Genomic DNA, 16725 nt, shown 5'->3' on the forward strand with positions numbered 1-16725 from the left:
GTATTTAGGAGAGTTACCACTGTGGGCAAGTGGAGCTTAGTCCTGATGCGGAACTCTGGGAACAGTCACACCATGCCTGAGGGGGAAGGCAACTAGGTACATGAGAGCCAGTCAACCATTGGCTGAGGGCTGCCACCAGCAAACCTAAGTTACCTGGCATTTCTAGCCTGCCAATGTGTGTAGGCAGAGCAGGCCCAGAAGCCAAAGAAAGCCTCAAGCAAAGAGATGCAGTTGCCGGCAGTCAGAAGCCATGCCAGTGTACTGACATGGTAAAGAGGCCATGGATAGGGACCATCCAGTGTCTTCTAAATGCCAGGCACTGTTGCTTGGTACTTCTTACTTCCTATTTAATTTTTGTATTGAGATAGAATTCACATATAAAATTCACCCGTTTAAAGTTTGTGGTTTTCGGTATTATTCATGAGATTGTCAACCATTATCACTGTTTAATTCCAGAACATTTTCATTATCCCAAAAAGAAACCCACACCCAAAGAAGTCGTTCTACAGTCTCTCTCTCCTCCCCCAACCCCTTGCACCACTAATCTATTTTCTAACTCTATAGATTTGCCTGTTTTAGACACATGTAAGTGGAATTATATAATATATAGCATTTTCTATTTGACTTCCTTCATTTAGCGTAATGGTCTTAAGGTTTATTCTTGTAGCATCAATCAGTACTTTAATCTTTAGGACTAAATAACATTTCATGGTATGGATATATCACATCTTATGTATCTTCATCAGTTGATGGATATTTAGGTTGTTTCTACATTTTGACTATGATGAATAATGCTGTTATGAACATTCTTGTACAAGTTTTTGTGTGGATGTGTTTTCAGTTTCTTGGGTACACACCTAGGAGTGGAATTGCTGGATTATAGGGTAACTCTGTGTTTAATCTTTTGAGGAACTGCTGGAGTGTTTTCCAAAGTGGCTGTACCATTTTACATCCTCACTAGCAGTGCTTTCATTTCTCCACAAACTCACCAACATTTGTCATTGTCTGTTATTTTTTATTTTAGCTATCTTCGTGAGTGTGAAGTGGCATCTCATTGTAGTTTTGCATTTCCCTAATGACTGATGATGCTGAACATTTTCTTGTGTGCTCACTAGCCATAAAAAGAATGGCTTCTTTAGAGAAATGTACCACCATTGTAAGAGGGGGTACCTTATTACCCTCATATTTTAGTTGAAGACATAGAGGCACAGAAGGTTTTATAGTATGCCCAAAGCCTCCCCAAAAGTATCACAGTCACAACTCAATCTCAAGCCTCCAGAGCCTGCTGCTCTTAATGCTTCTTTGGACTTGGGTCAGGACATCTCGTAGCACTTCCACTTAGTATCCTGTTTGTCTTTTTTAATGGGGAGAATAATGTCTGACCTGATTGTTTCGCAGGAGTTCAAATGAGGTCAACTCTTAATTCAGTGATAGCCCCTACACGACTATGTCATGAATAAGACATGATTTTTGCCCTCATATTGTTTGCCATCCACAGAGAAGACAGACAAGTAGACAAAACTAAAATTCAGCATAGACGTGTATCTGTCAATGCTATACAAAGTCTTGAGAACTAGATGTCAATAATGTTTTTATATTTCATAATGCTTATTTTCTCTTGCTTCTCAAAGGAAACAGCTGAAAAATCCAAGAGAGTGAGCACCAAAGAGATCTAATGAGTAGGCATCTGGCAATGGTGTCGAGAGCCTGGCACCTTCTACTTCAGCGCTGAGTCCAGTATACGCAAGTGTCTGCTACAATTACCAAATCACCAGTATTTGCTTGTATAGCAATGAGTTTTATTTTGTCTATTTGTTTTGCAATAAAGGAAATGAGGGTGGCTGGCTAGGAAGGGAAGGGCCATAGCCTTCCCTTCTAGGAGTGCTTTGAGAGAAACTGTATAAATGGAGCTCGGGGGCTGGAGGCAAGTAAGAAAAGTGCATCAGGGTTGGGAGAGGAGCAGACCCAGATCTGAACCACTTCTGAGTCTACCAAAGCTTTAAACACACTGCATGGAGTGCAAGTAATGCCAGAGAGAACTTAGCTGTCCCTAAAGGAAGGGTTTGGGAAGCTCAGTGGAGAAGAATGTATTCTGCTTCCAGCCCTTTCCATTGCCATCAACATAACAGACTCCAGCATCTGTGCTTCTCTTCATGGCCCCAACCACTGCCTCTAGATACACAGCCATCCTGCTGATTGCCCGGTGTCCCTCAGACTTGATGGAGTTTCTGGGAGGGTGCACCCAAATGATGCAGATACTTGTGTACTTTCAGCCCCTTAGAGACCTAACCAAATTTTAAAAATACTTTTTACCAAAGGTGCTATTTTTCTGTAAAACTTCTTTTTGGCAAGTTGACTTCATTCTTCACTTATTATCATTACATTATTGTTGTTTTTTTTTTTAATATTTTATTTTCTTGACTAGAAATTAAGCTTTTGTAATTATTTCTTCATAGCCCTATCATTTCAGAGGTGGGAGAGTTTGGGGTTCTTCCTGGTGCAGGGACTGCTATAACCCAGACTTCTCCCACCCTGCCACATACTAGCTGCAGCTCAGAGTTAGCCCCCCTGGATTGCAGTGGTTCAGCAGTCAGTCTGGAGGAGTAGCGGGCACCTCAGATAGAAGCCAGGGGAAGAGAAGTGTCTCCATACAAAGCTTTCAAGATTAGAAAAGCTAATTTGTTTTCATTTGTTCTGATAATCCCATGCAAATCAGTATTGCAAAGAATGGAGACAAGTGCAGCCAAGTAAGACTTAGCTATCCCAGCCTATCAAGATGCTCACCGATCCACTACTAACTAGGAGAGTGACTGTGTCCCTCCCTGTCTCCTCTTAATTCTGGGCCTCACTTTCCTCAGTGAGTAGGTAGGAATGCATTAACCTTTCGATTTCATAAATGATAAGTTCTGTGGTTCTGATCATTGATCCAGAGGAGACAGGTTCCTAAGATTTTCCTTCCTCTCCTTAGGATAAATGAAACTTAGTTGTTACATCAAGAAGAGTCAGGCAGCCAAAAACAAGATGACCAAATTTGCCCTCAGTCTGAATGGCCCCACAGATAGTTCTGTGATGTAGTCTTCTCAGGTAAAGCCTGCCCAGGAAGAAAGTGGAAAAGAGAACCACTCCACTATGTCTTCACTTTTACATTTCCTTTTTGACCTTGGAAACCAAAATGGCTTTTCCTTTAGAGATGATAAACAAAAAAGGTTTAACATTTCAAGAAGGGGAAAAATGGAAATCAAATCTTAAAATTGTGATTGGGGGAAGTCAGATATTCCTGTGTCTTTTGGCCTCTGTGATTATTAACCCATTCAATACCATATTTAGGATCCATTTGGAATAATAAAGATTAAAAACTCGACATAAGATCTCATTTTCAGAAAGCAGATTACAGACCACCAGAGGGAAATTATGTAGGTTGTACTGCACAGGCAACTCTGAAAGATGTGCTGAAAATGGAATTTCTTCTAAACAATTTTCCTTGCTGTCCTTTGAAAGGAGAACATTCCCCTTTGTTTCAAATTCTGAGCTTTTATGTATCATTCCACTTTAAAAGCTCTTTTCAAACCCCATATGTGCATTCTGAAATGCACCTCCTGTCCAAGTGCCTTGGAGAACCGAACAGCACACCTTGATCAAGTTTTGCCATCCCTTGGACACTATGGGAGAAAGGGCAAGAGTACAAGTCTAAAGCAAGAAGCCGGAGTGTCTCCCCATCAGTTACATTTAGAACAGTGGTTGCCATCCAAGACTAACCCTACCCTGCAACATTGAATTCCCAAGAGCAAATTTGCATTCCTCCTGTAAATAGGAAAGCTATTGTCTGCACCATAGAATCACATGATCTAATGACCATTCATGAGAAGCTGCTAAATAGCCTAGTTTGAGGAATCTTGCAGAGCTTTGTTTGCATGGAGCAAATAGGATTTAATTGGGTTCAGTTCCTCCAGCTCTCTAAAAGCACAGGGCTTAGACCACAAGCTTTCTTAGGCTTTCTCTGTGTGTATACGGTTTTATAAACATTAATTACAGCCTCTGTGAAGATTCAGCGTCCATGGAAACCTCACATGCCATGACTCTGGACTCCATCACTGTTTGTGGAAAACAAGGCTCCTCCACCTGCTAATAAGCCCATGTAAACCAGTCTGAATGTCTTTCTTTTACACTTATGTTTTTAAATAGTCAATTTTCAAGAAGCAATTTGAACAAGTTTCTGTTGCCTGTGTGTGAAATGTATTTAGTAGGCTTCCATATTGCATTTAACTTGTTTTTGTAACTCCTGATTTTTTTTTTTTTTTGGATACTATTGATAAATAAAGAAATTAAAGTAACAGTTGTACTGGTTTCCTTCCCTTAAATAAAGTTGTGAAAACATTAACCATTTACCTGATAAAAGCAGATTTGGGTTTCAGGAACCTTAAAAGAAGCCTGAAGAATTTCTCCTAATAAAATCTTGACTGCAGCTGGGAGGGAAAGTTTACGCAGGGACTGATAGAACAAGTTTATTTAAAATAACAATAGACAGTGGGTCTGGGGTAAGAAGTGATAAGAAGTCAGGGAATATTCCTACACTGGGAAGATGGTAAAACTAAATGACTCCTAAAGTACCCATGTGTCTTATGAGACTGGAATGGATCAGGTGAGGCTGGCTGCAGTTAAACCTGTATGAGAAGCCAAATAAACTTGGGTAGGTGCCACCGGGAGCATACCAGGGTCTGGTTAGTTAAACTTAATGGCTTTTACCTGATATACACATATTATCCATGGGAATAAGCATTTCCAAGTGGACTGAATGTTGGTTGCTTAAGACCCTCTGTTCCATCTTGGAGACACAACCAACCAAGTGATTATTACAAGCATCATGGACTCCCTACCCCCAATAACTACCTTCCAAAAGAGTTCATTACAGGTGATGAAGTTTAAGCTTTCTTAATTTGAGCCATATGTAGAAGTCTTGCTTCTCTGTAATAATAGCCAGGTCACCTTGATTGGATTTGGGGTATTACTCAAATGCTAATCAAATATTAAAAGGCAATCTCTAGTTATGTTATTGTTACAGATTACTGATCTCAATCACAGTAAAATTCTTCAAATCTTCATTCTCAGAAGGGAATCTGAAGCCCAATTTGAAGGGTACCTTCTCCACAACCAATTTTAATACTGGCTGGTCTCTCCCAACCTGCTACCATGGTTTGGGAGCATTTTTCCTACTATCACAGTATATGTTCAGGAAGTGAAAATGAATTAAAATAGCCTGAAAGAAGCGTAGTTCAGAAGGTAAGTTTCCTGTAATCAAAATGTAATATGAATTGTGAAAATTAGTACAAATAACTTTAATTAACTTTAGTTTTGGAGCACCTGTATTAAGTTCCCATCAGTCCTCTTGAATTATTTTTGAACTGAAAGGAAGGAGGGAGGGAAAAAAAAGAATATGAATGAGAAGATCGATCTAAGCAGATTCTCTCAGAGCCCTGTAATAAATCTGGATGACTGTGGGATGGAAGAGTAAACCCTGGGCTACTGCTGCTGAGGGCTGTTTCACAGCGTAACATATGAAGCATCATGTTGCTGCCAGAATGAGAGGGTCTTCCTGTCAATAGGAGCTAATTTTTAAAAAATTACTTAACACACTTCTTATTGAAAAGTAATATATGCACATGGCAAAAAAAAAAAAAAAAAGTCCAAATTGTATCAAAGAATCCTCTTAGAAGGTCATACATTCATAAATTCACTTATAATTGCTAATTGTCCTTCCAAGAGGTTGCACCCAGTTACATTTGTGCCAAAATTACATTAACTAAGCATGCCTATTTCCTTACTTTTTTGCAAATACTGTGTCTTCAAACGTGGGACTCTGATAGAGGAAAAATGGTAACTCATTGCTTTATTTTTAATTTATTGGTTTTGTGAGATTGAGCATCTTTCTATGAAAAGGTCCTTGTCCTTTTCTTTCATTCTCTTTGCTCATTTTTCTATTGATTGTTGGCCTTTTTCTTATTGGTTTGTAATAGTTCTATGACCCAGTGAAAAGATATTTTACATCTAAGGAACATATAGTTCATAAAGTTTAAGGAACTTGTCTAAGACCACAACTAGCAAGGAACAGAATCAAGATTCAAACCTGGCCTGGGTCCCTCTCCTACTCATTCTACTTTGCCACAATGTTTCCCCTTATTTTAAAGATCATCAACCTGAACCATTAATTCCTATTAATGTTCTTTATTATGTAATTGCTGATTACATATAAGTATTTCCTAAATTCATTTAGTTCTAACTGCATGTCCTCTAGCTTTGATTTAAGTAGAAATGTGAGTGCAGTTCAGGTCAGGACTCTGAAGTTCTCTGATATGCGATCTCCAGTCCAACTTGGTCTGCGCAGAGATGATACATACAGGGCCATGCCAGCCAGTCTGGGTCGCCCAGCAACCTCCAGTATACCCCTCAAAGATTTGGCCTGGTGAAAACTTACTTAGGAATGCACATGCCAAATCTGTGCAATTGTACAAATTTCCTGATGTGTCTTCTTCCCATGACATCCAATGTGGAAGTTTTAGAAGCAGACGTATGTCTTACCTCCATGGAAATTATTTTATCACCTAAATCCAAAGATTCAAAAGATTTGGTTTTGAGCCTATTAAAATCTGTTTCCTAGGCAGTTTTCCGTCTTTTCTCTTATATGCCTTTTCTCTTCTCTCCTATAACTTAAGCTTGATTCCTACAAGGCCCAGCCACCGGGAAAGACATTGCCCCACCCCCATTTCCAAAAAGAAAAAAGGAGAAGAATCTGTCCAAAAAGCATAGAGATAAGAGATTCGAAAGTTGGGATTTAGGAATAATAAGGACTCTGAAATCAACTGGGCAAATCAAAAAATTTCAAAAGTTAGTCTCACCTTCTTTCTATTTCCAAGATGACCATAGCATTTGCCCAGTAACACCCAGAGAAGGCTTTTACAAATATAATAATTCCAAAATCATTTTCAGAGATGTCGCTTTCTCAGGTTCTCCTCTGCATTAGCAAAGTGCCCATGCAACATCATTACTGAAAAAACAAAAAATCTGGCTTACAGAAAACCTGCTCTGCCCTAAATGCTCCAAGTTGTCTTGTCACTGAAATACACACAAATTAGATAGTTCATCAGGATTTTAATTGTCTTCGTCTTTTAGTGAAGATTTTTAAAGTTTATTCAGAGATCATAACATGTAAGAGGCATAGGCCAAATAAAAGTAAATCTTATAAGTAAAACAGAATTAAAGAGAAACGACACTTCAACATATAGACCTAAGATAGACAAAATAGGGGAGCGCCTATAATTTTAGTCAATATTCAACACACTGGTCCTGTTACCCCCTTACTTTTTTCTGTTTATGGCAGATTGGTGCCTAGGACAAGAAGAATATCATCCATAAGAGAAAACCAGGAGCTCTGAGAAAGACAGTATGGTTCTTGGGCAGATGTGATTCAAATCTCTTAACAGTAGTCAGATATAGGAGGATACTTTCTCCCTGAAAAAAGGAGAAACAAAGGAAACATGGCTGGCTGGAGCTTTACATAAGAGACATACCCTGCATTCAGCTAAAGTGTATTTCTGAAAATTACGCAGGAAAGAACAGTTATGAAAAATGAATTCTCACTGTTGTTAAGAGCAGTGGCCCTCAAATAATTCATTCACCTTTAGCAACTCTTTCATTTCTCAGATAAAATCCTCATTTATTCATTCCTTAATTTAACTATACTGTTTGGGGAATAATTACAGAAGCCAAAAGAGAAAGAGACTGGAACGGGATATTTGCTATCAACTTTCAGAGACAGAAGGAAAACAGAAACAAAACAGGCCCAGAGGCTTGGAATAGCACCACTGCATCTGTTAGGTTAATGTTGCTGAGACACAGATAAATGAAGCTGATATCATCAGTGAGCAAATCCCCACATTCCATGCCAAGCCCAGGAAGAGCTGCAGAATCTGCTGATTCGCTTGTGAACCCTTGGTGGGAAAATGGAGGATGCTCCTGATGTATCTTGAGCAAAGAAAGAAAGAGGTTCTGCATTTCCACTTCAAGGTTCCAAGTTATCTTGTATCTCTGAGGCCATGATGGTTAAGACTCAGGAATTAGAGCTAATGACACCTATTCCAAGAGCCTACTATTTGTCAGGAGCCAGAAGAGAGAGGTTCCTGCTTGTGAGGAATTCACAGTCTCCGACAAGATGAATAATGAATTTCAGCAACGCAATAAGTTTGCAGATATAATGTGTTTGAGGTACTATGGAGAGTGTGTTTTTCCAAGGCAGTCACATTGCACTCCTTCAGGGGTGCCAGTCAAATTAGAGTCTATGGAAATGGAATTGTAATACACACAATGTGAGCTACTGTATGTGGGTATCTTGCTTCTCTTTCTCCAACTTCTACACCATCACCTACAAGAATAAAAAGGTAGTCCCAGAGGTTCATGTGTTCCAGATAAGCTGTTCCACCCTGGCCTTCACATCTCCATCACAGGGAGTGAAGAGAAGACTTCAGAACTCTGTGTGTTCCTGATAATACCCTGACCCTCTTTCCCCCCATAATTTTTAGAGCTTTGCCATCAGGGTCTGCCTTGAGACCACCATATCTAATCTCATTATGTCCTTTTCCCTATTTATGTTTTATACGACAAGAAGCCCCAGACCTCTAGTATATTCTTCATCCTGTGGACTCCAAGTTGTGTATGGTTCTGTAACCTCCTTCTTCTGACCCCATTTCCAACCCATTCCCAACTTTCTGAAACCCTTCTACTGTTCCCTCTGGAATTAGCTATCAATCATTAGTGAACCCCTTTTAGTCTCAACTTCTTCTGTTAATATCCCCCTCAGCCTCTTGCTCAGTCTGAAATCTGGCTAAAATCTGGCTCTCATCTGAGTACACTTCTTCCCCACCAGCCCTTTCAAGTGCCGCTGGCTTTCTTTCTAGCATTCTTCCTATATTTGGGGTAGGTGAATTCCTTACTTCTCATTACAGCTTCCAGATCATCCTCCCTCCCTCCTCTCTCAAATGTCTAGCTTAAAATCTCATGTCATTAAACTTTCTATCCACTGCCCTTCCATCTAACAGTCTCCTATTCTTCCCACCACCATTCCTTGATTTTAGCTGCTGGCTCTGTGAAGCTGTACAACATCACTTCTGTCATAATTCTTGGCATTGCTATTTCCTGTATAATCCATCTACTGACTTCCCTTGGACCTTTTCTCTGAGGGTCTTGTTTTCTATCTTATCTTAGCCCCCCTCCCCATGGTTAGAACTTAGATTTCATCATTAACAATAACCACAACCACCCCATTATCTCAATTTCAAGCACTGAAACTATCCAACCACTACCTTCTATACTTCCAGCTCATGATCTTAGTACTAAACTCTAAACATTCTTTGGCTGCCATCGGGGCCTAAAATCAAATGATCCTACCCCCTTTTCACAGTCCTTACCTCCCTTACATCCTTTATCCTTCCTAACCCAGCTTGGATCTCATGAATGATTATTATCATCACTCTCTAGTATGTATCTCTCTCTCTTTTTTTTATCATATTTGCATGGTACAACCTCAACATCTGGTTTACCCGACTCTCCTCCCATTCTTTGTCCACACACAAGCAACTGAATGTGGCTAGAGAAAAACACACAAGCATGCTAAGGGTTCTCACTTTAATTACATGACCATGACCCTCAGAAGTACATTTAGTAATGCCCAGAAAGTCTGTTCTGTTTCTTTTGTTATTTCCTCCTACTCTCCTAGGTGACTATTTCATTCTTTCCCCTCAAACTTTCTACACCACCATCCCAGCCTCACACTTAGCTGAAAAACTTGCCTCCTCTTTCACTAAAAAAAATTGGAAGCAAGCAGAAAAGAATTTCTGTAAGTACCCACTACTATACCACTCGCCTATGTGCACCTGTGCCCACATGTTTTGTGTTACTCACTTTTTCATAATCTTATGTAAAGCAAATCCTCCCACTCCTACATCAACTCATGCTCTCCATTTCTTCATTATCAACATACAAACAAGCTGTTATTTCTCTCATATAAAAAAAGAAAAAAGAAAAACAAGACCCTATAACTTTCTCAGTTAATATACATTTCTCTCCTGCTACTCTTTGTAAAAAGAAAAAAAAAAACTGTCCTCTATATTAATTGTCCAGTGATCTATCCTCAGAATCCAAACACTGCCCATGCTCCTCTTCTCACATGATCTACTCTCAGTCATCTTACTTGACCCATCAACAGCTTTTCACACAGGTCATCACACAACTTCCCCTCTGAAACATTTTTTTTTCATTTGGCTTCCAGATCATGACACTTTCTTTCTCAGTTTTCCGTCTACTTTACTGTCCACTCCTTCTCATTCTCCTGTCTTGGTTTCTCTTCTTTCTGATCTGAAAATGTTCTAGGGTCCCAGGGCTCCGTGTCTTGAACCTCTACTCTTCTCCATCTATGACTATTTCCTTGGTGAGCCCATCTAGTCTCATAATTTGAAATATCGTCTATTGGTTGACAATGCCAAGATTTGTGTTTCAAGCCTAGACCTCTCTCTTAAACTCTGATTTCATATCCAATCACCTCCTCAACATTGCCCCTCAAATATCTGAAATAAGCGTCTCTAATTTAATACATCCCAAACCAAACTCTAGGACTTCCTGATCGGAATAAATGACAACTCCACTCCTCCAGTTTCTCAGGGCAAAACTTAGTTATCACTGACTCCTCTCTTTCCTTCATATCATCATCTAATCTATCTGCAAATCCTATGTACTCTACCTTCAAATTTATACACATAATCCAATCTCTTCTCACCACTTCCTCTTCTACCACCTTGGACCAAATCATCATCTTCTCTAATCTGTAGTATTTTAACAATCTCCCACCTGGTTACCCTGTTCCCACATGGGCTTCTCTTGGGTCTTTCTTCAAAAGTAGCCAGAAAGATACTTTTAAAATATGTCACATCATTTCATTCCTCTGTTCACAACTCTCTAATAGCTTTCCATCTCTTCCAAAGCCAAACCCACCAGGTCCCCCAGACAACTCCCACATTTATGTTTCAATGATCATAAGATATTATGTTTTTAATAGCTTTCCATCTCTTCCCACAGTATAAGCAAAAGCCAAACCCTTACAATGGGATATAAGGCACCATGCAATCCAGCCACCTGTTATCTTTCTGATATTATCTTTTACCCTCTCCCACGCATTCTCTCCTTTCCAACCACTGATCTCCCTGCTGTACCTCAAATCCACTAGCCCTTGCCCACTTCAAGGCCTGGCTTCCTCATTTCCTATAAATCTTTGTTAAAATTTAACTACTTAGTGAGGCGTCCTATGAACAGCATAGTTAAAATTGCAACCCTCCATCTCCCTAAATTCCCTCTTTCCAATCTCCCTTCCATGAAAGGAAGTGAAGAAAAGTAAAGTATAGGGAGTTTTAGGCATTTTTAGGATATTTTTTTAGGTGTTGAAATTTAAGGGGACTCATACTGTGACACAAAACATATTTTAATGTTTATTTACTACCTATTTTACGCCACTACTAGCGTATAAGCACCATGAGAACAGAGATTTGTTTCTTGTTGTATCCCCAATGCCTAAAAGAGTATCTGGCACAGAGTTGTAGCCCAAGAAATATTTCATGAATGAATCAAATAAATGGAAACGAGAATAAGAGAATTAAGGATTTAAAGTCTGAAACAAATCTTGAAGGATGAGCAGGAGTCTATGAGGAAACCCAAGAAAAGAAAAGCATCTCAAGCATATACGGAGTCTCTAAAAAGGATTCACAGAGTAAAAATAAATAAATACAATCAAGAAACCACTAGGAGTTAGCAAGCTCAGAGCAATGAGCAAGAGCTTTATATTGAAAAACAAAGCTATGAGGCTAGAAAAATAAGCATATGTCAAACCTCAAAGCACATAAAAGAAGGTAAATAGGCATCTTTTAGGCATTTCCAAGATCTTTTTTAGGTTGCAATTTAGGAGGACATAAAAAAGGGATTTTCCTTGAAGGCAAATCACGAATAACTTATCTTAGTGTCTCAGAAGAGAGTTTATGGCCCACTGTAATGGTCAAAGACCTCTACTCCTAAATATGTGGGAAATGCTTAATAAGTCCTTTTTTTTTTTCTTTAAAGGAAAGGACAACACAAAACAGGATATTTAAATCTGTGAGTCTGCCTAGTTCATCCTGTTTTACTGGAATGGGGCAAGAAGCCAGGAGCTCTGCTTTCCTCAACTGCTACTCACAGCTTTGAGATGGCACTCTCGCCTCATGGGGAGGGATAGGCCAGAGATGCTCTGGGTGTCTTTGCCAATTCAGAAGGCCAAAACTCTACACCAGTGGATCTGGAATTGGAGAGTGGTTCAAAATCACCTGGAAGCCTTGTTAAAACACATATTGTTAGGCCTATCCCCAGAGTTTTCGGAGGTCTTGAGTGGGGCCTGAAAATCTGCATTTCCAGCAAGCTTCCAGATGGCTCCAATGTTGCTGGTCTGGGAGTGCTGCTTGGAGAACCACTACTCTACCCAATGCTCACACTTCACATTTTCAAAGGTTATTAAAATAGAATGAAATTAGAACTCAATAACAGAATAAAATTTAGGAAGTAAGAAATATGTGGAAATTAAACAATACAACCCTAAATAGTGGATCAAAAAAGAAATCACAAGGTAAATTAGAAAATACTTTGAGACAAATGAAAATGACAATATAACGTACCAAAACTTATGAGATGCAGCTAAATTAGCACTCAGAGGAAAATCACTGCTGTAAATTCTTATATTAAAAAAGAAGAAGAAGAAGAAAGAAGAAAGATCTCAATTCAATAGCCTAATCTTCTACCTTAAGTTACTAAAAAAGAAAATCAAACTAAACCCAAGGCAAGCAGAAAGAAGGAAATAATAAAGACTAGGGTAGAAGTAAATGAAATAGAGCATAGGAGTACAATAGAGAAAAGAAACAAAACTAAAAGTTGAGGAATTAACACCAATCCTTTGCAAACTCTTTCAAAAAACAGAAGGGAACACTTTTCAACTTATTCTGTGAGGCATATTACCTTGATACCAAAACCAAATAAAGACATCACAGGAAGAAAAAGCTACAGACCAATACCTCTTATGAATATAGATATAAAAATCCCCAACAACATACCTGTACACATGTAAAAAAGGATTATATACCATGACCAAGTGTAATATATTCCAGGAATAGGAGGTCAGTTCAATATTCAAAAATCAATCAATGTAATGTACCATATTAATAAAAGATAAAGGCCACATAATTATCTCAATAAATTCAGAAAAAGCATTTGGCAAAATTCTAAATTCATTTATGATAAAAACACTGGGAAAAACAGCAATAGAAGACAATATCTTCAACCTAATAAAGGTAATCTACAACAAACCTACAGCTAATATCATACTTAAAATGCTTTGTTCTTAAGATCAGGAACTAAACAAGGATGTTTACTCCCACTCCTTCTATTCAGCATTGTAGTGGAGGTTCCAGTCAGGGCAGTTAGTCAAGAAAATGAAATGTAAGTAATCAAGATTGTAAAGGAAGAAATAAAACTGTCTCTATTCACAGACAACATGATCTTATATATGAAAAATACCAAGGAATCCACAAAAAAACACTATTACAACTAATAAATAAATCCAACAAGGTTGCAAGATACAAAATCAATGTACAAAAATCAATTGTATTTCTTTATGCTAGCAAAAAAACATTTCGAAATTAAAATTAAGAAAACAATTGCATCTACAAAGTGTCAAAAAGAATAAAATACTTAGGAATAAATTTAACAAAAGAAGTACAAGACTTATACATTGAAAACTACAATATGTCATTGAAAGAAATTAAAGAAGACCTAAATAAATGGAAAGACATCCATGTTCATAGATTGGAGGACAATATTGTTAAGACGGCAGTACTCCCAAAACTGATCTATAGATGCAACACATTCTCTACCAAAATCCCAGGCTCCTTGTTTTGTAGAAATTGACAAGTTGATCCTAAAGTTCATATGGAAATGTCAAAACAAGAATTAGCCAAAACAATCTTGAAAAAGAAGAACAAAGTTGGAGGACTCATACTTCTCTGGATCAAAACTTACTAAAAAGGTATGGTGAACAAGACAGTGTGGTACTGGTATAAGGACAGATATATAGTTCAATGGAATGGAATTGAGAGTCCGGAAATAAACGCTATATTTATGGTCAGTTGGTTTTTAACAACGATGTCAAGACAATTCAATGGGAGTAAAAAATAGTCTTTTTAATAAATGTTCCTGAGAAGACTGAATATCTATAAACAAAATAATGATGTTGGACTCCTAACTCATATCATATACAAAAAATAACTTAAAATGGATCATAGATTTGAATATAGGAGCTAAAATCATAAAAATGTTAGAAGAAGACATAAGTATATCTCTGTGATCTTGGATTAGGCAATGATTTCTAAAATATGACACCAAAAGCACAGTGACAATAAAAATAGATAAACTGAACTTTATTAAAATAAGAAACTTTTCTGCCTCAAAGGACTCCATCAAGAAGTGCAAAGATAATACGCAGAAGAGGAGAAAATATTTATAAGTCATATATTAGATAAGGGACTGATATTCAAAATATATAAAGAAGACTTACTACTCAACAATAAAAAGGTAAGTAGTCCATTTTTTATGGGAAAATAATTTAAACAAATATTTTCCAGAGAAGATATAGGAATCACCAATCAGCACATGAAAGATGCTCAACATTATTAGCCATTAGGGAAATGCAAATCAAAACCACAAAGAGGTACTACTTACACCCACTAGGATGACAAAAATAAAAAAGAGAGATAATAAGTGCTGACGAGAATGTTGAAAAAGCGGAACCCTATTCCAACATCAAACTGGAATACACTTTTAGTGGGAATGTAAAATGGTGCAGCCACTTCGGAAAATAGTCTGGTAGTTCTTCAAAAGGTTAAAAAAAAAGAATTACCATATGACCTAGCAATTCCCCTCATAGATGTATATCCAAGAAAACTGAAAACATGTCCACATAAAAACCTGTACACCAATATTCACAGCAGCATCATTCATTGTAGCCAAAAAGCAGAAAAAATCTAAATTTCCATCAACTAGTAAATGTATAAAGTATGGTATATCCATACAATGGAATATTACTCAGCAATAAAAATAAAGTGTTGATATATGCTACAAGATGATGAACCTTGAAAACATTATGCTAAGTGAAAGGAGCCAGTTACCACATATTATATGATTCTATTTAAACGAAAGGTCCAAATAGGCAAATCCGTATTGTTCAGAAAGTTGACTGGTGTTTGCCTAGGAGTGTGTGTGTGTGTGGGGGGGGCAGGTGGAACAGTGGAAGAAATGGAGAGTGACTGTTAATGAATATTGGATTTCTTTTTAGGGTAATAAATATGTTCTAAAATTAGATAATGATAATGGTTGCACAATTCTGTGAATATATTAAAACAGCTGAACTGTATACTTCAAAATGGATAAATTTTATGACATGTGAATTATATTTCATAAAGATATCTAAAAAGATTTTTTTTAAGTATAGCTCTTTTGGACTATAATAGCATGTTTATTATAGAATATTGCATAATATAGACAAGTAAAAAGAAGAAAATAAAAACTGCCTATAATTTCATAATGCAGAAGTAACCGGTAACTGATGTTAATAATTATTATACTTCCTATCTTTTTCATCTGCACAGTTAAACAACTTGGGGTCATACTACACATACAAGCTTATAACTTGCCTGTTTAAATTTAACATTATATTGTGAGCCTTTCCCTATATCATTAAAAATTTTAGTGAGTAATTTTAAGTTACATAATATTCACCGATAGTTACTGGGAGAGTCAGTATTACAAAAGTGTCTTGAACGCTTTAATTAATTGCCATGCCCATGTTGACCAGACCTGAAAGGTGACCTGTCAACCTTTGCATGGTCAGATTCTCTTTACACTTCTTGTACAGAGTCTGTATGACCTTAGACAAGTATCTTATCTCTCTAAACTTCTGTTTCCTCACTCTTTTATGTTTTGCTTAGTAGGCTATGATGGCTAAAGTCCCTGCAAGATCTAACCCTTCAAGGACGTCTTGGTAAGGACTAAAGTCAAGTACACAGGCAAGTAGAAGAAATTAATTTATGGTGTAAGATTAATCACCACTATCACCAGAGGCAGGTGGAGCTACACATGGCTGCACAGACTGGTCACTTTGCCTGAGGCTCTGGATACTATAATGCAAGGAACATACTGCCCCTGAGTCAACCATGTTATAGTGGAAAGTCCCCAGGCCTTTGTTAATAGAACTGGGTTCAAATCCTAGCTTCTAACACTTTCAGCTATGTAATCTTTGGTAATTTACCTTTCACCCTCAGTTTTCTTTTCTGCTCCATGGGGTAATATTAGTACCTACCTCCGTGGTTACTGTGTGTATGTGAAAGTACCTAAGTCTGCCCTAGCACAGAGTATGTGTTCAATAAATAAATATTCCTTTTCTTATATGCTTTCTCAAGTCTTTGAATCCTTCCCTGAGGAATGTGGAAACAGTCTAGAATAGAACCAACACAAACAATTATCCATCAAATTTTCTCTCAAAGACTCTATAAAGGAACTGCTAGGTTCCCCAGAATATATTTAGACAGCAATGTTAAGATCGTCCAAGATTCATGAGTG

General features: G+C 37.7%; 1 protein-coding gene across 1 annotated transcript in view; it reads left to right on the plus strand.

Moving 5' to 3' along the window:
* Nucleotides 1–4331, plus strand: part of FSTL1 (follistatin like 1) — a 51512-nt gene extending 47181 nt beyond the window's left edge. Inside the window, exon 11 of the mRNA XM_016158841.2 lies at nt 1632–4331. Coding sequence (XP_016014327.2) covers nt 1632–1676 — 45 coding nt within the window. The 3' untranslated portion in view covers nt 1677–4331. The remainder of the gene's footprint in view (nt 1–1631) is intronic.
* The last annotated feature ends 12394 nt before the right edge of the window (nt 4332–16725 follow it).

Source organism: Rousettus aegyptiacus, unplaced genomic scaffold (genome assembly GCF_014176215.1).
Source record: "Rousettus aegyptiacus isolate mRouAeg1 unplaced genomic scaffold, mRouAeg1.p scaffold_m13_p_4, whole genome shotgun sequence".
In the NCBI taxonomy this organism is placed as follows: Eukaryota; Metazoa; Chordata; class Mammalia; order Chiroptera; family Pteropodidae; genus Rousettus; species Rousettus aegyptiacus.